This window comes from Monodon monoceros, unplaced genomic scaffold (assembly GCF_005190385.1).
Source record: "Monodon monoceros isolate NGI ecotype Baffin Bay Population unplaced genomic scaffold, NGI_Narwhal_1 Super_Scaffold_5, whole genome shotgun sequence".
Taxonomy (NCBI): domain Eukaryota; kingdom Metazoa; phylum Chordata; class Mammalia; order Artiodactyla; family Monodontidae; genus Monodon; species Monodon monoceros.
The window spans coordinates 90,804,904-90,825,961 of record NW_021703782.1 but is presented as its reverse complement, the minus strand read 5'-3'; the positions used below and the strand labels follow the sequence as shown (position 1 = coordinate 90,825,961).

Below are 21,058 nucleotides of genomic sequence, written 5' to 3'. Positions count from 1 at the left end.
ATAGATGCTCACAAAATTTAGCAACAGGATTATCAAAATACTGTATTTTATAACAAAAAATAGAAATAAACCAAATGTCCAACAATGGAATAATAGTTAAGTAAATTGTAATTTCATATAATAGAATATTATTCAATCATCAAAAGTGATGTTGCACATGAATACTTGTTGATATTGAAGATGTCTGATACACTCAGTGATTAAAAACAAAGCTTTAAACAATAAAACAGTATGATCTTGTTTTCATTTTAAAGGATTATCTATCTGTTTCTCTCTATAGCTCTATCTCTCATCTACCTATTTACCTACCTACCTACATGAAAAAGACTGGAACGATATTTATCATGAGTTAATGTTAGTTACCACTGGTTGGTGTTTTTTCATTTTCTTTATTATTTGTATATTGTTGCTTATTATTTTTTCTTTTCAAAAAAATAAATATTGCTTTTGCAATGATAAAGCAAATGCTATTTTAAAAGTATATATGTATTTTCTCTTTTGTGCAACGTATGGCAAAGGTTTACTATTTATTAAATAAAATGACTTACAAATCAATTAGAAAATGAACTATGCAATAGAAAAATGAGTTATAGATAATTCCCCACACGAGAACTATAAATGACCTGGGAACAAGAAAAATTCAACCTCACTAATAATTTAAAAATAAAATCAAAATGAGATCATCTTTTTCTATAACCAAGTAGAAAAAAGCCTTCTAAAAAATAGAGAATTAATTGTCTATGTATGACAGCAACTGTTTAGGGCTATGAGATCCGTTGTACAACTCAGAGATGGGAACAGTGTTTCTAGAGAATATGACGAACAAAAACCTTAATTTTGTTCATGCCATTTGGCTTGGAGGTTCCCTTTTTTCAGAATTTCCATAGGAGATATTTATGGGCTTGTGCAAATGAGGATGACCAATAGAGTATTGTTTGTAATAGTGAAAACTGGAAAAAACTCAAACGTTTCACTTAAAAAACTCAAATATTTTAAAAATAAGAAATTAATTAAATTACAGTATATCCATAAAATGGAATATTATTCAGAAATTAAACTGAACTTTTAGAAAAATAGTTAATGATATAGAACAGGTTTATAATATCCTGCCAAGTGGAAGGAGTGCTCCTTTTCCGCTCTATCACGATACCAGGGAATGTGTTCTTTTGGTGCCCTGGAACTCTTGTCTTGTTTGATATTCAACCATTTAACATGACTTGTGGGTGCTTCACCGGTGCCTGTCCTGACACTTGGTAACAATGACCCTGTGAGTCTCTCTCCTGATCTTTTTGAACTTATACAACGATTTTACAATGGGAAAAAAAAAATCTGTATTTAAAAAGGAAAACAATACTGGTAAATACTGGGCCCATGTCCCTGAGATACAGAACCTTGGGATGACCACTAAGGCAACAGGACAGTGATCTTGACAAAACTTGAAAATGCATTTAGAGCTAACAAAAAAAAAATACACATGCCATCAATTGTATTTTTTGATTAAATTGACAATGCTAAAATATACTTTTTTGCTATTCAATGAAAAGACTGGGATAGGAAATCAGGAGTATAAGGGGTATGGTGTATGCTTTGAAACTACATGCAAATTATAACTCACCTCCACAGAGTCACTGCGATTCAGTCGTTCCCTGTGTAATCATTGGAAGCACCTCAGCACGATTGAGAGTTCAGCGTCTTTTGGTCACAACCTAGGCTCTGCTGCTCTGTGTGCTTAAGGCCAGTTACACAGTCTCTCTGTGCCTGTCTCCTCACCTAAAAAATGGGCATAATGATAGTACTGACATCACAGGGATATTGTATCTTTTAAGTGAATATATTTACTTCCATTTAAAAATATACAACTCTCTCACTTGTGTGCTTTATAGAGAAGTTCGATGTAATTCTTATACTCGTAGGTTGTCTCATTCCCTCCTGGCCCCCTTCAGGCTACTTTCAAAATTCTATCTTTGTCTTCAGTCTTCTTCAGTTTAATATGATATGCCTAGGTACAGAAATTTTGGTGTTTGTTCTGCATGAACTTCCTGCATTTGTGGTTTTGCATTTGTCAAATTTTGAAATATTCTTTGCAAATATTACTTCAAATATCTCTTTTGTTCTAGTCTTATTCTTTTCCTTCTGGTATTCCAGGTGTCCATGTTACGCCTTTTGAAACTGTCCCACAGTTGTTGGATGTTCAGGGCTCTTTTTTTTTCTTGTTACGTTTCAGTTGTTGGCATTTCCACTGACGTATCTTCAAGCTCCCTGACTCTTTTCTCAGCTGTGTCCATTCTACTGAAGAGTCCATGAAAAAATATCCTTCATTTTCGTTACAGTATTTTTATTTCTAGCATTTCTTTTTGTTTGTTTTTAGACTTTCAATATCTCTGCTTATATTACCCATCTGTTCTTACATGTTGTCTACTTTTTTTTTTCATCAGAGCCTTTAACCTTCAGAAGTGTTTCTCCTGTATATAGCTTTCTCCCCACTGCCACTTACTTGCTTCCCTAGCTATATCATCCCCAATCTCTGTCCTTGAAGTCTCCACCCCTTTTAACTGAAATGTTTCTCCTTAGGTGAGACATAAAAGCTGGAAGAATCTGGACCAAGCAGTAGTTATCTTCCACTGGCTGAGACAATACTGTCAAATTCTTTCCCATGGAATGTAGGACTTTGTTACATGATACCTGGTTAAGTTCTTGGAGGTAAATCTCACGACAGTTATGGGGTTTCCTTAAATCTGTACCCTCCAGGATTTTTTCACTCGTATGCTAGTCCACAGCCAGCAGACTCTGCCAGTTCATCAAAATGCCAATTAAATATTCCTACCAGCTTAAAAAAAAAATATATATATATATATATATATATATATAGGCCTTAGAGTAAGCATTCCGTAAATGCTAGCTGATGGTATTACTCTTATATTACTATTGTTACTATAATAGATTTCTAGTTGTTATTTTAGTTTTCAGTTCCTTTAAATATTTAGTAAAATTGGATGGTCTATATAACAGTTCCTTGCTTGCTCGCGTACTCATTCACTGACTGTAGTTACCTATGTCTCTCTGACTTTTTTGCTTTGAAATCTTAAATAGCAGAGCCTAAAAGACACACAGAGAATCTATGAGGCTGTGGAAGGCATGCGGAAGAGACAGGCAAGTAAGGGCCGTTATCCAGCAATGGGGAGGGAAACAGCACAGCTCAAAGCAGCAGACGGCAGAACAGGGCAATGGAAACCGTTCTGAGGGGCAACACGTTCCCAGCAGCACTAGCCCCACGGCAGGTCCTCCAAGTAACTCTAACTGTCCTAACCCTGCTTTTCTATGGAGTAGTTTTTCTGATTGACCTGACTTCCATGTCTTTCTTTTATAATAAAACTCTGTCAGCTGAGGAAAACTGAAGACGTCTTTGACGTTTGCAGAGCATATATGACACACACACATGTGTCATGCCATGGATAACTACGGGAAACTTCCAGACTTGATGGTGGCCCTCTCCAAGTTTTCTGCTTTGCTGGCTGCTTGGCTGCTTGACTTACGCTGCAACCTTATTCCTCATCCAGCCCTTTGGATGACTGTCTTAACTTCGGACTTAGCATCATGACTTTAACCTAAGGCACCTCTCAAGGTCTCAGTGCTAACTTCTGGCTTCCTTATTTGTAAAGCAGAATTGTTAGTAAGCACATATTATTGTAGCCCATGGAATCTTCTCTGCCATGAAATAGTAGAAAGATGAGACAACAGGCAGTGATAGAGTGTGAGTAATGGGCAGCCAGATCGAAGGGGAGGTGGTGAGTCCAGGAGAATTTCAGAAAGTAAACTGATAGAGTTTTCATGGGTGAAGGAAAGGGACAAGTCTGTGTTTTTGTCTTGGTTGCCTGGAATGACTATGAACAAGAAAATGGCAGGTTTTCCAGCAAAGATGAAAAAGTTTTTGCATGCAGATGCCTTTGGAGATTTTAGGTAGAGCCTTCCAGAAGCAATTGAAAATCTACTTTCAAGAATTCAGACCATTTCTCCATTGCCCTAACTACCAATTAGGTTGAATGAAAGTAAGCTGATATAGGGTAGACTGCTATTTTCTCTTCCCTGTTTATTTGCTTTTCGGGAGAATTTGGGTTCATACTATATCAGGAGAGACTCATATCATCCATGTTGGCCTCAGATAAAGCTATATTGTGTGGGCACCACTGAGAAATCTTGTGCACCAAGAATCTGACTTCCAGAGGGTTTTTTTTTCTTTGTAAGAATCATAAGATGTAACAAGATAGGTGAATAGTCATGCAGAAAGTTGATAAGCAGCCCTACATTAATTCTACTGCCTATCAAATTGGTTTCTAGAAGGAAAAAAATGTCAGAATGCACAAACTTCAGGTTTGAAATAACTCAGAGCCACAAGAGCATCTTGTAAAACCCCATATTATAAACTGTGGCAATGAAATTAATGGATGACAACTTTAAAATGTGTGGCTTCAAAAGCAAGTGCAGAAGAAAATGGTAATACTTTGCAGAAGGTATATACGTAATAGTCCACAATGTTATTTAGAAAGTTATTATTTCTGCCAGGGTGTTTGTTGTATGGATGAAATAAAAAGAAAAAATAGCTAAGTAACCAAAAAAGAACCGAGTTCTGAAAAAAGGAGGAAATAAAGATAAGAGCAAAGAAAAAGTACCAAAAAAACTTTCAAAGAAAAAGGTAAATTAGCCACAAAAGATTTTTTTCAGAAAAGAAAATGTAGGAATAAAATAAGCAGAGTAAATTCATGACAAGTGCACACAAAGGAAAAACTTCTAAAGAAGAAGCACAAAGACAGGAAAAGGGAACTTATTTCTTATCACAGTAAGAATATAGCCTTGCTGATTTATCATTTTATTCCTTGGAAACCTTCTATCAATAAAGTAAGCCACAACTCTGTAGAATACGAACAAATATAAAAGTGTGCGTTAAACTCAAGAAATATTGAATAAAAAACCAACACCCGTCTTTGGGTGAGGAGACGATAAATGGTTTTCCCTTCTTTGTAGTTTTCTGTGCTTGAGCTAAACTTCTTACAGGAAGATATGCTACTTTCCTAATGGACGAGGATGAACTCCATTAAAAATGGAGCTCTCAGCTGCATTTTGTATCAAAATTTAATCCAGCAGAGTCTTACTCTGCTGCCAGCTAATTCAGGAACTGAACAGGATGACATGCTTTCCTGTACAGTCTATAATACAAACTTTCCCCATGAGGAAGAGTAGTTATCTCCAATTATCTGACATTTTTCCTCCCCTGCCTTTCCCATCACCCACTTTCCACCCACCCCAGGAGTTCTGCCCTGTCTTTTTTTTTTTCTTTTCTGAGAAACAAACAGCATGGTACCCATGCCTGCTACTATTATTTCCTATCTGGGTCTCCTTGGGCCTCTGGTGTTGGACTCCACAGGCTCCTAGAGTCCGAGAGGAGACTGGAGAGTTCTACCTGCCCACCTTCGACCTCAGACACCCACACTCCCCTCTGCCCGCTCGCACATGCGTTCCAGGATTCGGTGGATACTGGTGAAACTGGGCCTGTCTGCAGGCAGCTCGCTCCAACACAGACGCATCAGATTGTACAGTTCCAGGGGGCAGTTCTCTGGGCAGGAGAGGATGTTGCCGTCCCGCACGTAGCAGATGACCTCCTCGTGGGCCATCCCGTAGTAGGGCTGCAGGCCGTAGGAGAAGATCTCCCACAGGAGCACCCCGTAGGCCCACACATCAGACTCCGTGGTATAGCGGTTGTAGAAGATGGACTCTGGGGGCATCCAACGGATGGGGATGGCGTCGTTTTCGTTGGCTTTGTAGTAGTCAGCTGAGTAGATGTTTCTAGAGAGGCCAAAGTCGGCGATTTTCACCACCATGTTCTCACCCACAAGGCAGTTCCTGGTGGCCAAATCCCGGTGGACAAACTTGCGTTCGGAGAGGTAGGCCATGCCGGCGGCCACCTGCCTGGCGATGCACAGCTGCTCGGCACAGGAAAGGGGCGGCGGGCCGGGGCTGGAGGCCTGCGCCCCGCGGGTCAGGTCGCTGGGACTGAGGCTGCGTCCGGGGTGAGGGGACATGCTGCGGAGGAACTCATTGAGGTCCCCGTAGGCCATGTATTCAAAGAGCAGGCACATGGGCTTCCCCACTGCACACACGCCTAGAACCAAAACAAGGCCTCCTGTTAGAGGTTGCGTTTCTAAAGTGACACGTGGGAAAAAATTGTCCGAAAGCAAATGACCAAATCAGAAAATGTGGTGGCTTGCTTTTCTGTTGAGGGCATCATAGTCGAACTCTGACCCCCTTTCTTTGTGTAAACATCTCCTATTTATCTTTTAAGATTCAACTGATTTATCACTCCTCACGGGGTGCTTCAGCTCCTGACCTTTCCAGGATCAGATTTTCCTTCCGTCATTCTTTATCCTTAATCCTGCATCCTATCTACCTGCCTGTTATAATCATCCATTTAGCTGAGGTTTCTTCCCAACATTTTAGCCCTTTAAACTAGAGATTATATCTTAAGTCTTCTTTAAATTCCACACACCTACCATGTGTCTGGCGAGCAAGTACTCCATAAATATTGGGTGAATGAATTTATGAGTGGATGTTTGCTTTGAGTACGTAATGCAATTGCTCTGTCTTTCTGCTTCCTTTCTGAAGAAGGATGATAAGGAAGCTGTTGTATGAAATTTGGAAAGGAGCACAAAAACAATCCAAGATCTTAGATGAAGTATTCAGGTTACTGCAGTAAAACATGTAGGTAAATTTACAATGTTCATTCCAGAAAGAAACAAAATGTTAACATAAAGAGTCTTAGATTTAGTGCCAGGAAGACATTTGTTCATTTTAAAATCTTGCTGTATTTGAGAGGGAAATGGACAACTTGAAATATTAGATCAGATGGTCACAATTTCATATCAGCATAAAAATAGATCATTAACTATTTTTTTTTCAGGCAAAAGTTAGAAGTCTGTTCAAAAAGGAAGAGAAATGAGAATACTATTATCTTGGCTTGTTTATTGTGGTGTTAGTTTTTAATTCCAGGGACTTTAGCAATCTGTATATTAAATGTACTATATAAATTAAATTAAAAATTAAATACAAAATTGGTAAAAGAATTAATGGAAAGGCAAAATATTTTTCTGAGAAGTTTTTTAAAACTTCAATTTTTTGAATTTAGGTGATTTAATGAAATAGTCTACTCCCTAGTACAGAATATATTCTATGGGGAGGAACAGAGACATCTCTCTGATCAAGGAATGAAAGAAAAAATGTAAGTGAAGTATGAAGGAGAAAAAACTTGGCAAGCCTCTGTTTTCTGATGCAATACGTTTCTTCACTTATGTTTTCATACCTAAGAGTTTCACAATGTTAGGATTATCAAATTCTGCCATGAGGGCTGCCTCCCTCTGAAAGTCTGCTTGCATATCTGCCGAGGCTTCTTCTTTGAGCATCTTCACTGCCACCATTGTGAAAGGTTCATAGGGAAGTAAGCCTGGAGCCCTGAGAGATACATTTATTTAGCAAGAAATCAAAGATCAGGAAGATTACACAGAGTCACATGGTAACTACCCATGTATACACATCCCCACACTCATGCAGCCTTTCCCAGAGCCACAGAACCAAAGTAAGATGCCAATGGCAGGTCCCACTTAAAGCTCCTTGACGCCAATGAATAAAAATCACTGGGGTTATTTTCAACACAGATTGTTTGAAAAATGCATTATTTATTAATAACAGAAAACCAAAAGTGCCCAAATCCAATGGGATTATCATTACCATCCTAACCCCTTAATCTCTGGCCAGAATATAAATTCCTGGAAGGCAGGGACCCATGACTTATTCATCTTTATATCCCCAAAGAGCCTAAAAGGGTGCCTTGCATATTTTTTGGTTCCCAATAAGTATTTGTGTGAGATTTTCATTAATCATGTAACCTCCATACCAGGGCCACTATGAGTAGAAGTAAGGTTGTATCCTACCCAAGAGCAACAGGCCAAAGTAACAATTGGTGATTAAAACCAAGTCCACACTCTGTGGCCCAGCTGTGGGTCTGTGGAGCTACATCCATGCAGAGAGGATATTTTATTCCAACTCACACAAAGACATTAACTGGGCTAGCATTGGCCCTAATACATACTTGTTTTTTGAGCTCATTGTTGGCTGACATTTTTGCGTAATTTTTTTTTTCCTTTTTCTGTCTTGCCATTCTGTGAACATCTATTTAATATCCATACATGTCAGGCTTTGAGTTCTTAAACTGAAACACTATTTCAAAGTAAACATTAAGTGAAGTGGAGACTATAGCAATTGAAAATGGAAGAGATTTTAGAAGGATTTACCAAAAGCAATGTGAGAAATGATTATTTAAAATGTACAACGAAATTCTCTTCCGAAAAGAAAATATGATTAAACTTTGCTAATTGCTTATCATCGGAACACTTTATAAAGATTCTCTCCATATACACAACCCTATTTTCCAGCAGGGGGAAAAGTATCAAGATTCAAAGTACAGTACTCAATAAAAATAAGGTGAATGATGTGAAGAATGAACTAATTTGATAATAACTATTATACATATTACATAGAATCAAGTTAATATCTGGTAACTTTTCAGACACAATGTATTTCAGTTGGTAGTTTTTTTTTTTTTTTTTTTAACGTGGGCAACTTTACCTTGCTTGAAAGACCCTTCCAAATGCTCCCTCTCCAATATCTCTCACATATTCGATGTTATTCCTGGGATACTCCAGGCTGAGCAATTTGGGATTCAAAAGAAGTGGCATCCTCTGGTACATGGGGTTGGGATGAAGTCTGTCTAGCAGGAGTTCAGAAGGAAGAGTAGTGAGGGTTACAGCCGCTGATTCTCTGCAGGTAAGACAGGTAAGATCAATAATGAGCTGAGGACCAGGTGAGAGCTTTGTACTCAGACTTAGGTTCTAAAGAGACATGGTGTTTAGGGGGAAACAAATTATGCTAAGTTCACCAAAGATCCTTCCATTTTAGAGCCACGAAGAATTTGGTTTGGAGCCTAAAGTTACATTCTTTTTTTCAGGAATTGTGTCACTATCCAATCTGATAGTGGCAGTGGGGCTGAGGGGGCTGACAGCGAGCAGGAACGGCCATATTCTTCCAAACCGTGGTTTAGATTCCATCTGCTGTGAAAAACTAACCTTAGGACATGTGATCCTATGCAACAAGTCACTGACATTTTTAAAGATCATGGTGGGGCTGCTTACCGTTAAAGCAAGGCAATGGCTGTCATAAAGGAAGTGGCAGTGTTATATATACCCCTCCTCCCGTCTCCAGCTTCAATACCAAATACGTAAACGTTTTAAAAATGTTACTACACGTGGTTCACTTAAACTAGAATCTCACCTTTTCTTATTTTTCCATTGTTTTCGTCTTCGGCAGCAATAAAGAGTGGTTACGGTAAGAAGCACGAATATGGCAAAGCTGGACATGATGGAGATTATTACAGTCATGGAGTATGTAGGTGAGACAGAGGAGGAAGACAGGGAAGAGGGAGGCACGTTTGGAATGTCCACACTCGGCTTTGAGGACGTCATTGGTGGGAATGCTGTAAGTCAACAACAGATTTTCACTCATTCTTAAACTTTTAAGCAGCAACTTTCGTATTCAGGCAATCAGGAAACTAAATTTAAGATTATGTTCTAATGTATCAGGTTCTCCCTGGTTATATATCTATAAAGCACAATTGTAAGAATCCAGTGAAGTCTAGTTGTAAGTAAATCCAGCTTACAGAATCATAGAATTTTAAAGATGAGACTCAGAGAAAGGAAATACTTTTTCCAAGACAAATGCAAATCCTGGGCTAGTGTCTTTACACTCATCATAGTTTTTATGACCTGACAACAATCATGGACATTCTTAAGTTATTAAGTAAAATATTTTTATGAAATTGAAGTCAGGATTATCTAAAGCTGAGGTTTGTTGATTTACAAACAGAATTAAATGGAAGAACATGGAAAATGGAAATAGTAGGACAGAAATGAGGAAGTTAGTTCATCTAACAATTGAACTCCTGTCAAATTCCTATTAAAAAGGTCAATGCGATATACAAATAAGTTAAAATCTGTATTACCGCTGGAAACCAAAAGATGTCATACTAACGTCCCTCTGTTTGTAGGGTGCAACGTCCATTGTATATCTATTAAAACAACATTATGAATTATATTTTAAATCCTTTTAGTTGACTGAGTAAAGACAAAAACATGGATACGGAATATTTTAATAATATAATCAACAAGAATGTCTTAATAGTGAAGAATAAACTTTGTACCCTAAAAAGACAGAATAAAGCTTATTTTCAAATATTTGTGGGATACTGACAGACACGGTCTTTTTTGTCAGGTCACAAAGATGAATCTCAGTAAATTTCAAAAGAAGAAATTATGCAGATCTATTCTTTGATCAAAATGCAATTAATAATAGATTAAATAAAATCCAATAAGACATTCAAAAAAGAAACATTTTAATAACCTTTCAATCAAAGAGTAGAAAGTAGCCATAGTTACAGATGACAAAATAACTTCCTAGAAGTGTTGATGAGATTTGGCCAAAGATGTGTTCAGTGATAAACTCATAGCATTATCTTCTTCCATTTGATAAAATGAATGAAGTGAATGAGCTAGATATTTAATTCAAGACTTTGGAAAATAAACAAAATCTACAGAAAACAAAGGAAAACAGGTGATATAGTAACAGCCATGTACAAGCAGAAATTAATAAGTTAGAATACACATAGCACAAATGATAGAATTTAAAAATAGGTCAATAGTTTTTCTGATAAATATTTACAAGATAGTCTAATCAGTGACATTTTAATTTTAAAATGAAAAGAAAGGCACAAACATACAAAATTAGGAATGATAGAGTCATTTTAACAATAGACTCAAAGGTCAATAAAAATGAAATAATATATAACTATGGAGTTACATTTTTAAAATCTTAAGGAAAATTGTAGGAGCACATTAATTACCAAATTTGAAGAATCAGAAAGTCTGAAACTAGCCATAACCAGGAAGTTTAAGTCATTATAGAATTATGGTTATATTCTTTCAGTATTGGAAGAGATACAATTTTCACAGTTTTATAATATATTCCAGTAAGAGAAAAATCTTTCAGATTGTTTTAGCAAGCTATTATAATACTAATATCACAACCTGACAGGGTTAGCACAAAAGAAAAGTGCAGATTATAGAGCATAGGTTTAAAAGATCCTAAATGAAATATTAGAACTTGACTGCAATATAGTCAAAGATTTCATAGAAGGAACTATATTATTATAACACATCACAGAGTCAAAGGAAAACTTTCATTGCAGGGATGCCTGAAGCCATTTGAAATAGGACACGTAAAAGCAGAGATTATAAGGGATGCCTACGTATGACTTCTTAGTCTAGGCATGGAAGCGGTGATTATGCCCTGAGCACCAGTGGCTAAGCAAGTGGTTTTGAAGCCTGTGGAGACCAAGTTTGGTTACCCCTGTGACTCAAGCAGGCACCTGGAACTAGAAGAATATTAGCACAGCAGTAAAACATTCGTGCAGGACCAATGACAGCATTTCTCATCAAGCATCACAGCAGTGGTGGATGTAACAGACTTCCCAGGCTCCGCTGTGATGGTTTGAAAGCTGCTCTGACTTTCTGTGGACTGAGTCATTCGAAGATTTAAAAAAAATCAATCCAAGATGAGTGGGGAGGGGGGCTTAAATTGGAGAGCTAAACTTAATGCTAATATGAAAGTAGGAGCAATCATTAAAAGACAGGGAGAAGGGAAGCAAGAAGGAAATATCCAAAAGATAAACTAATGATTAAAAGAAATCTTCCATCACCCTTCAAAGTGAACTGGTAATATCCTTTAGAGTTTACTCAGAATTCAAGAGACTCTCCAAGAAATATTTGAGGGCTTTACACACTCCCACAGAATATGAGACAGTCTACCTAATAAGGTTGACTTCTCTGTTCAACGATCGACCTACCTGAAGAGCTAAAGCCAATTTCTTTGATAATTGTATTTAACTCAGGGAACAATTTTAGACATTCCTCACCATATGGTCAGATGAAATGATCAGTTTATGACATCTGGAGTTCATTTTCTTACATATAGCAAAGATTTCATAAAATGATTTAGCTAATCTATGCTGCTCGCAATTTCTTATAATCAATGTAGAAGGCAGAAATCTGGATGCTTTTGTGTGTCTTATTTCTGTCTAATCTAGGATTGAAGGTCAGCACCTTTCATACAGTAAACCCTCAATGAATGGATGAATGAGTAAACAAAGGATAACAAACATCACAGTCATCAATTAAGAGTCCGATCAAAGTTAACTTTGGTTGCTTCTGTGACAAAGAATTGAAACATTTCTTTTTCATTCTTTCAAGTTGGGAATGACAATTTGACAGGCTTCCAGAATAATAGATTTTTAGGGTTTTCCAAAGCTGTTCTTGTTTCCTAGCTCTGAGTGATTCAGTTGTGACCAGTAGCATTCTTTCTTTCAATATTCTAAGTCTTAGTCCTTTAAGTAAGCTGGTAAGATCAAGCCCTGGCATTTAGCCAAGTGCAGAAACAATTAGGCCTGGAATATCTAGCCCAAGAAATGAATATGATTTGAGCCTTGAACATGAAAATCAGAGGAAGTTAGTCGACATGAAAAAAATTTCTAATTTCATTCTGAAGATTTCTGCATTCTGATAGGCTTAACGTACCATCTGATACACGTTAGTTTCTAGGACACCCCTTTTCAAGCAACCTTCTTGAATTCTTTCCTAGAGATTTTGAGATCACCCTTTTAAAACCATTTGATTTGACCCTGTAAACTTTATACTATCAGATGATACAAAAATCATGAATGCAAAATCAAAAGGTGATATTTTAAATTGGCTTATTTTATAGCCATAGAAGGGATAAAGCAACTTAGTAACCTTGAGGTAGGAGATGGGATTTGCATCATTCACTAAATATGGTGCTCTCCATGGCCTAATTAGAAGCTATAAACTGGGATCTCTGATGATCTTCCTTCATATTCTACCCTGGGTGAGTATAGTGAAAAGACTTTGAGAGGGACCGTACATCCCGTTCTGGATATCATGAAATATGGGTGTAAATATGCATGCATGAATCCAGTTACATACACATAACGTTTCAAGGGCACAAACAAAATTACTTACTTGTTAGGTTTTCTTTTTTATAATCTGAAGGGGAAAGGATAAAAATGTGTTTTAAGTGAACATCCAGATAGCTCCTGTGTTCTGTGAGAGAGTGCTAAGAAATGCAAGTTCTCTTTCAGCTTTTTAATATACAATGGGAAAACATTCTTCGCATTCAAATGGGAAAGGATTGCATCTTTGAAATTAAAACAGCTGTTAGGGCTCACCACATAGTTCCTTACAGATGAAGTTCATTAAAGCAACATGCAGCCATTCAGCTTTGTTTTGTGAGATCAGCATTTGCAAACATATGGCTTATTTTTGCATGCTGAAAATTCTGCTTCCTTGGGTAAGAAAGAGGACTTTATGCTTTTATTCCACTCCCCTGACAAAATATGAAGTTTCTTAGCCGTTTCTCTGCACATTCAATAAAATGTTATGAGCTCTCATAAGATCTGCTTATGAATTAAGGTAAGATCTCAAGCAGCAGCGAAAAGTGCTCTTTAATTTCTTTTAGAACAAATGGAATAAATCCTTATGTTAACCGGTGCAATTAGGATAGCAATAGGATTCTGTTATTGGGTATGGAAGGAAGGCAGAACTCAAAAAATATTGGAAATGCCTAGAAATATTAGGAGATTTAAATTCACACCTTAGTTTCCTCAAAATAGTAAATTTCTCTGAACCTCCAAAGTCTCGAGAGAACTCTGTTACCTAAATATGGCAGTCTGGTACAGGCCATGGGGTCCCAGTGCATGCTGGGGAGTTTGTTGCAGTCCGGCATGGAGAGCAGATGTATCCCAGATCTGTAGAGTCCCCTGTGGGTCTTTTCTTCCACCGCTAGCCATTCTTTTGCACAGAAGAGCTCCTTTACTGCCAGGCAGTATTCCCTAAAATAATTTAGGGAGAACAAAATTTGATGAATCATAGCACGTTGAAGCCAAATTGGTGGCGGAGCCTAAATCCCATATTTTCAAAACATCATCATAGTACCCTGTTTTTTCTTGCAAAAGTGTTTTTGTAAAGATCCTTTTATTGTAAATAATGTGAGAAGTTATGAAATATATAGTATATTATCCCATGAGATGAAATGCTGTCTTGTTTTGTTTTTAAAACATCACTAATGCTACTGGGGAAAAGAATGTTCAAGTTCCAAAGGTAATGGATTAGGAATCCCAGATATGTTTTCTCTTAACTTCATATTAAAGTAACTACAAAGGTACAGAAACAAGGTACGCAGAGCTTTAAAAGATCATTGTCAAGCAGTCTCCAGCCTGGGAGGTTCTTCTGTAATCTCAGGGCTAATGGGCAGGGCCTGAGGAACACAGTCCGTGTCTCTGTGTGCTTTGTTCCCTAAAACAGAACAGTATCACCTTCCTGAAAGGTTATAGGAGGGCTTGGGAGTCCTTACCCAGCCCTACCCTTGGAGAAGCTGAGTCCTATCCCATTGCTGTGTGTGCTTTCATCTGAGAAAGCTAGAGTAAGGTCTGTGTGAATATGAAGCTGCAATGTTCATCTCTGTTGTACTGAGTGAAAAGGCTGAAGAAAGATTAGGTAGACTAGTTGGACTAATTAGAATTTTGTGGATTAATCATTGTTCAAGCTTATCTTATAGGAAATAGGATAGACTACATAGGAAAAATCAAGTTAGTTCCAAATTAAGATATTTGGGATTCATAATAAGAGGAAATTAAAGATAATTAAAGAAATTAAGGATAATAATAGTAATGTCATTCATTCAATATATGAAGTATAAAAGAGGAGGAAATTTTGTGTGAGTGTGTACATTTGTGTGTAAGTGTAGTTATATATACATGTATATATATTTTTTACTACTCATGCCTACACTCCTGCTTTCCCAGGCAACCACTTGCCAATATGGACCAACTGAGCATGTGCAGAATAAAAGGGCTGTGCATACTAATGTGAGGGGATATAATGGGAGTCATGAGTACAACGATGGAATGTAGATTCTTAATATGTCTGCAAAGGAAGAGGGAACAATGGGGCTTTTAGGCTTCTGAGACTCTGAAGAACTGGAGAAACATTGTTTGGCTTGCTTCTTCTTATGCCTGGTCCCATCCTTGGGTCATATAAGCAAATCTTTCTGCATTCAGATGTTACAGTTAAACTGTGCAAAAGCAATATGGGACATATGAGAGAAATTTTTAGCCCACATTATGTGGAGAAAGCAAATACCTGGGAAAATTATTTTTTATTATACGTGGAAAAGACACGTTAGAGAATTTAAAAAATTGTTTTGTTTTCATTGACATGCACTGAAGCATGGCCTCTAGAGAAGAGTTTTTCACGGGGAAAAAAATCAAGATGAAATGGAAAATAGAGTGAAAACTAGGTTAAGTTAAACATGGTAGTGACTGAAGAAAATAAATACCACAAAGAAGTGAAAACAACTTTGTTTCACTGAAACAAGTGAAATCTTCATTGAGAAAGAAACGGCACAGCAAGATATTGAACAAATAATAGGGGAAAACTTTAGAAGTTCTAACTGAATGCAGAAAGAAAGATGAAAATAGTGAGTAAGGAGATAACTGAGAGGGAGAAGCAAGCAAGAAATTCAAAGTACAAATAACAATGTTTCCCAACAAGAAACTAGAACACATAAAAAAATAGAAAAATACTCAGAGGTATACTATAAGAAAAATTCTTAAAATAAAAAGGACATAAGTCTGATGATGAAATCATATTATCCATTCTTTTTATAGGAAAGAAAATAATGAAGAGAAATCTACTCCCAAGTCTTTTTAAATGTCTAATTTTTTAAACAGTTATTGATTATATATAAGAGAAAAGAAAACCTTAATGAAGTATAAAAATGTGAAAATTTCTAGACTATATTTTTCAACCCCAAAGTGAATAAATTGTTTACAAGGATTAAAAAAGTAGAAACAATTTTCAGATTAAAAAAAAATACTCAGGGACTTCCCTGGTGGCACAGTGGTGAAGAATCTGTCTGCAAACGCAGGGGACACAGGTTTGAGCCCTGGTCGAGCAAGATCCCACATGCTGCGGAGCAACTAAGCCCGTGTGCCACAACTACTGAGCCCGCATGCCACACTACTGAAGCCTGCATGCCTAGAGCCCATGCTCCACAACAAGAGAAGCCACTGCAGTGAGAAGCCTGTGCACCACAACAAAGAGTAGCCCCTCTCGCCACAACTAGAGAAAGCCTGTGCACAGCAATGAAGACCCAATGCAGCCAAAAATTAATTAATTAATTAATTTAAAAAAATACTTGTTTAAATAACAGCTGGAATTAAGAAAAAATTTAAGTACACTACAAATGGCTCACAGATTTAAGAGTTAATTAACTATGCTATTCTAATAAATTTGAAATCTCAGTGAATGGGATTTTTTTTCTCAAAAAACAAATTATTTTCAATCTTGAGAAAGAACATCTGTGGCCTATGCATGTAAACTGATCTAGGGCATAGATGTTGGGAAATTACTCAATAAATTTATTTTGTGCTAGCATATGAAGATACAATTCAATTTTAATTCTCATTGTTCCTCAAAAGATACTTAGATGTCATGTCTGATGAAAATATAATCTTAAGTGAAGAAACAACAAAGTATATGTCTTAAGTAATTTTTTTTAAGATTTTTTTTGATGTGGACCATTTTTTAAGTTTTTATTGGATTTGTTACAATATTGCTTGTGTTTTATGTTTTGGTTTTGGGGCCGAGAGGCATGTGGGATCTTAGCTCCCTGACCAGGGATCAAACCCGCACCCCCTGCGTTGGAAGGTGAAGTCTTAACCACTGGACCGCCAGGGAAGTCCCTATATTAGTCTTAAAATGTCTCCAAACCCTCAAAATTTGCAGTAAGTTGAAGAATGGAGCACTCTATTTTAATGACCTCTGTAGTCCTTTTATACTAAATAGAATGCCTTAAAACTATTTCAATATTTAAATAGTTCCTGGTTTTATCAAAACAGTTGGAAATGTGCTGTGTTGGTAGTCTTCATGTGTTTTCTTGAAAAGCAAACAGTATCCATCCAGTTTCTAATATATACCCTGGGTACAATTTATCCTTTAATCCTCTCAGCTCTATTGCAGACGAGGAAACTGAAGTTTAGCTGAGGTCATATGTCAGTGCATCTAGAAAGCAGTACAAAACAGTATTTGAACTTTGTTCCATTTAGCTCAAAAGCTACATTGATTCCTGTCTTTTCTACACAAGAAGTAAATAAAGGCAAAGATAATTCTATTGAAAGTGGGTTTATAAATTTCAGTGTTTAAAGAGTAGGGGGTTTTCAAGAAATATCTGTTTTATAACTGTTTCTACTCCTTCCACCCCCATGACACAAGAGTGTCAATACATAAATTAGAATATTGGGTGGAATGTATTTTAATATTCTGACATGCTTACCAAGATCTCATATTTATTGGCTAATAATGCTGAAATACTGGATATGTAGCCTTTATTTTCTCTATCTTGGCTTACTAATGAGGTCCATATTAGTTTGGGATTTTGTTTTTCACTTCCTAGAAAGCAGGGATGTTTATGAATATGATAATAATGTGAACAATAACAAATGTAATAGAATATTATATCTTTTATGACATTTTCTAACTTAGAGCCCTTGTATAATAGGGTATCCCCAGTGATTCACATGGTAGGAATTTTGTCCAATTAGTTACCTTATATTTTGGACAAAAGCCAGCTTTTGCCTTTACTCTTACACCTAACAACTTCCTCTTTTGAAAACTTTCCTTGTTGGCAGACAGACAAACAGAACTTCCCCATTTATTTATTTTGTAAATTTTACCTGCAAATGGGTGTAGGAGTAGGTGCCACCCCAGGGTTACATTCTTGGAAGATGTGGTTACACAGTAAAGCTTCAGCAGCCGGCCGGCAGAATGGGCTCACTGCTTTCAGTTCAATCCAGGCAGTGTGGACCAGTAGTTCTTGGGCCTCCTCAGGGTCTGCGTAGGAGTTGTTGAAGAAAACAAGAGCATCTTTTGCCAGGACAGCATTACACACCTCCCCTCTGTACTCGGCGCAGTAGCCTTTGTTATCTTCCTGTGGTTTACTGAAAGAAGCAGTGAAAAACATTCCTGATCACATGCTATTTCTTAGCATTCCATCTGCCTTTTTGTTTGTTTTCCATTTCCACATCTGCATCACAGAAATAGAAGATTGCACCAGCAAATTGGTTGAAACGTTCCATCTGAATATTGTCTTCATTTCCAGCAGCAATTATATTACCTCTAGCTACTCCAGAGGGCTATGAAGAGGATCAAATGTGATAATGGATGTGGAAAGCTTTGGAAACGCTCAAGGCCAGAACGGATGGGAGAATTTTTATTGTTTCCATCATAAATAAAATTTAACTCCACATTTGTTACATATAAGCGTACATAGCAAGTAAATACGTCTAAAATATATATTCATCATCATGATTAATAAGTGACTGAACGTAGTAATTGCTCTGATCCAAAGAGCTTGCAGCTTGATGAACACAGTTTATTTAAACGTTATGATAATTAATGATTTGAATTTTGTGGTACATCTTCCAAAAATCAGATCCTCTCACTCACACATCTTCCCAGCATTCCATTAAAGAAGAAGAAGAAAGCCACACAGGAAGGAGAAAGCATTGGCTATGGCTCTCAGAGGACCTAAGTAGCATCTTCACTTTTGCTATTTTCTTACCACATGTCTTGGGGAGAGTCATCTGGTCTCTGACAGTGTTCTAATCTGTAAAGTGATGTAAGTAATTATCCTGAACCCAGGTTATTGTGTGTTCATGGGTAATATAAGTGTTAGCACAGCAATAAGATTAAAAGCTAATCTGCTATAACAGTTGAAGAGGACAATAAGAAAAATGGAAAACGCAGCTGGTACTCCCTCCACATATCCACTGCTTCCTTAATGCAATGCTGGGAATTATAATAACTCCTATACTCACCTGACAGATGTTTATTGAGCACTTATTATGTGCAGGCACTGTAATGGTCTCAATATACCCTTATGCCTTCCATCAGATATCTCATTAACAATGACAGCAAATTCAAGTTGCACTCTCATTTAGATTTGTACATCTGTTGGAATTTAGCATTTTATTATCTATATATAAAGGATTTCAAGGAAAGAAAATTAAACAAATTGGAATTTGTGGGGATTGTTTAAGTTGCTAACAGACCCCATTTGAATTTGAAAAGGTGATTAGAAACATCATTGACTGGTCTTTGAAGCAAATCTATTAAATGAGATACAACTCATTCAGGTAAAACAATGAACTTCCGTGAAATACTATATTTTAAAATGATGTTTTGTAACATAGAATCATTCTCTAATTCTAACTAGCATTCTACTAATTAGTCAACATGAATTTTATTGCATTACCTGTAATTCATTGGGGATTTTTTAAATGAACGCCTTGAATAAGAAAATGCAAAACTCCCATGAAAACTTGGGCCCTATAGGGTTGAGAAAACACCCAGAGAAATAGCTCATGACTCAACCTCTGAGGGAACTCAGGGTATGCTGACACTAAGAAAGTTCTAGAGAAGCAAGGATACTGTGCTTTAAGAAACTGAATAATAATACCTAACAATTAGAAATACCCCAAACTGGCTTACAAAATGATCACACATACTGATAATCCTTCCATAAAAAGAGAGGATGGATAAGAGCAGGTGTGACTCTTTTCACTTAGAAAAAAACTATGGGGACTTCCCTGGTGGTGCAGTGGTTAAGAATCCACCTGCCAGTGCAGGGGACACGGGTTCAAGCCCTGGTCCGGGAAGATCCCACATGTCGCGGAGCAACTAAGCCCGTGCACCACAATTACTGAGCCTGTGCTCTAGAACCCGTGAGCCACAACTACTGAAGCCCGTGTGCCTAGAGCCCATGCTCTGCAACGAGAGAAGCCGCGGCAATGAGAAGCCCGCGTACCGCAACGAAGAGTAGCCCCCGCTCGCCGCAACTAGAGAAAGTCCGCGCAGCAACGAAGACCCAACACAGCCAAATATAAATAATAAATACATAAATTTATTAAAAACTATATCATGTAAAAGTTGAATATTTCTCCTAGTGTCTCTGAGCTGAGAACTATTCATCCATGTTGCACTGTCATGTGTTAACTATTGAATGACACTTCTTTATTTTTCCATGAATATTTTTAATTTAAAAAATTCATGATTTTTTCTTTAATTACATAAGCAAAAAACATTTAAAAGAAAACATTGGAAACTAAGAAAAATTACACAAAAGAAAAAATGAAAATAGCCTCAGAGATAAGGATTATTAATAATAAATTAAGAACCAATTCTTTAAAAAAATAAATAAATAAAAAACCAATTCTTTTTTTCTGAGTCTCTGCTGCTTCTCTTTTAAAAAGCCCTGGAAAAATCTTTAGAACAACCTCAATGTGAATTAATAGTATGGAGTCCTCACTGATTTTTGAACATTAACTATATAATGCAAAAGAAAAAAAGAAAAAGCAGAATAGGTTTTGAATAGAAATGAGAAGATCTTGGTTTTAATTTTGATTTGTCTTCCTACCAGCTTGAAGATAACTAGCCTGTGAAAACCCTTTGCATGCTGGGAAAAACCATACAGATACAAAGTATATGGTTCTTATTAATTTTCTCTGTCTCTGTGATGTTCTGGGAGCATTAAAGACTTAGCTTTGGTAGTATATCTTTGCTTGGATTAGCCCCACTAGGTAAGGGATATATAGTACCAAATATATATATACAGGAATAGAGTGAGTGGTTTAAAAATACATAGGGAGGACACAAGTGCTGAACAGTGTACGAATGAAAGATGGCATGTCTTCTGCGGGTGGCCTGTATTTTAATTTCCCTTTTACTACACACACACACACACACACACACACACACACACACACACACACACA

At 36.9% G+C, this 21,058-nt stretch overlaps 1 protein-coding gene across 5 annotated transcripts in view; it reads right to left on the bottom strand.

Moving 5' to 3' along the window:
* Window positions 1-5,463: 5,463 nt before the first annotated feature.
* MUSK (muscle associated receptor tyrosine kinase) overlaps window positions 5,464-21,058 on the bottom strand; it is a 91,271-nt gene continuing 75,676 nt past the window's right edge. For 2 of the 5 annotated variants that reach the window (XM_029203080.1, XM_029203082.1), the window contains 6 exons: window positions 17,960-18,223; window positions 13,881-14,056; window positions 9,373-9,574; window positions 8,671-8,862; window positions 7,349-7,497; window positions 5,472-6,154 (listed from right to left, as the gene is read on the bottom strand). In XM_029203080.1, the coding sequence (XP_029058913.1) occupies window positions 5,472-6,154; window positions 7,349-7,497; window positions 8,671-8,862; window positions 9,373-9,574; window positions 13,881-14,056; window positions 17,960-18,223 (1,666 nt within the window). Of the gene's footprint in view, window positions 6,155-7,348; window positions 7,498-8,670; window positions 8,863-9,372; window positions 9,575-13,187; window positions 13,212-13,880; window positions 14,057-17,959; window positions 18,224-21,058 lie in introns of all 5 variants that reach the window. The other 3 variants (XM_029203083.1, XM_029203084.1, XM_029203081.1) reach the window with 2 other exon arrangements.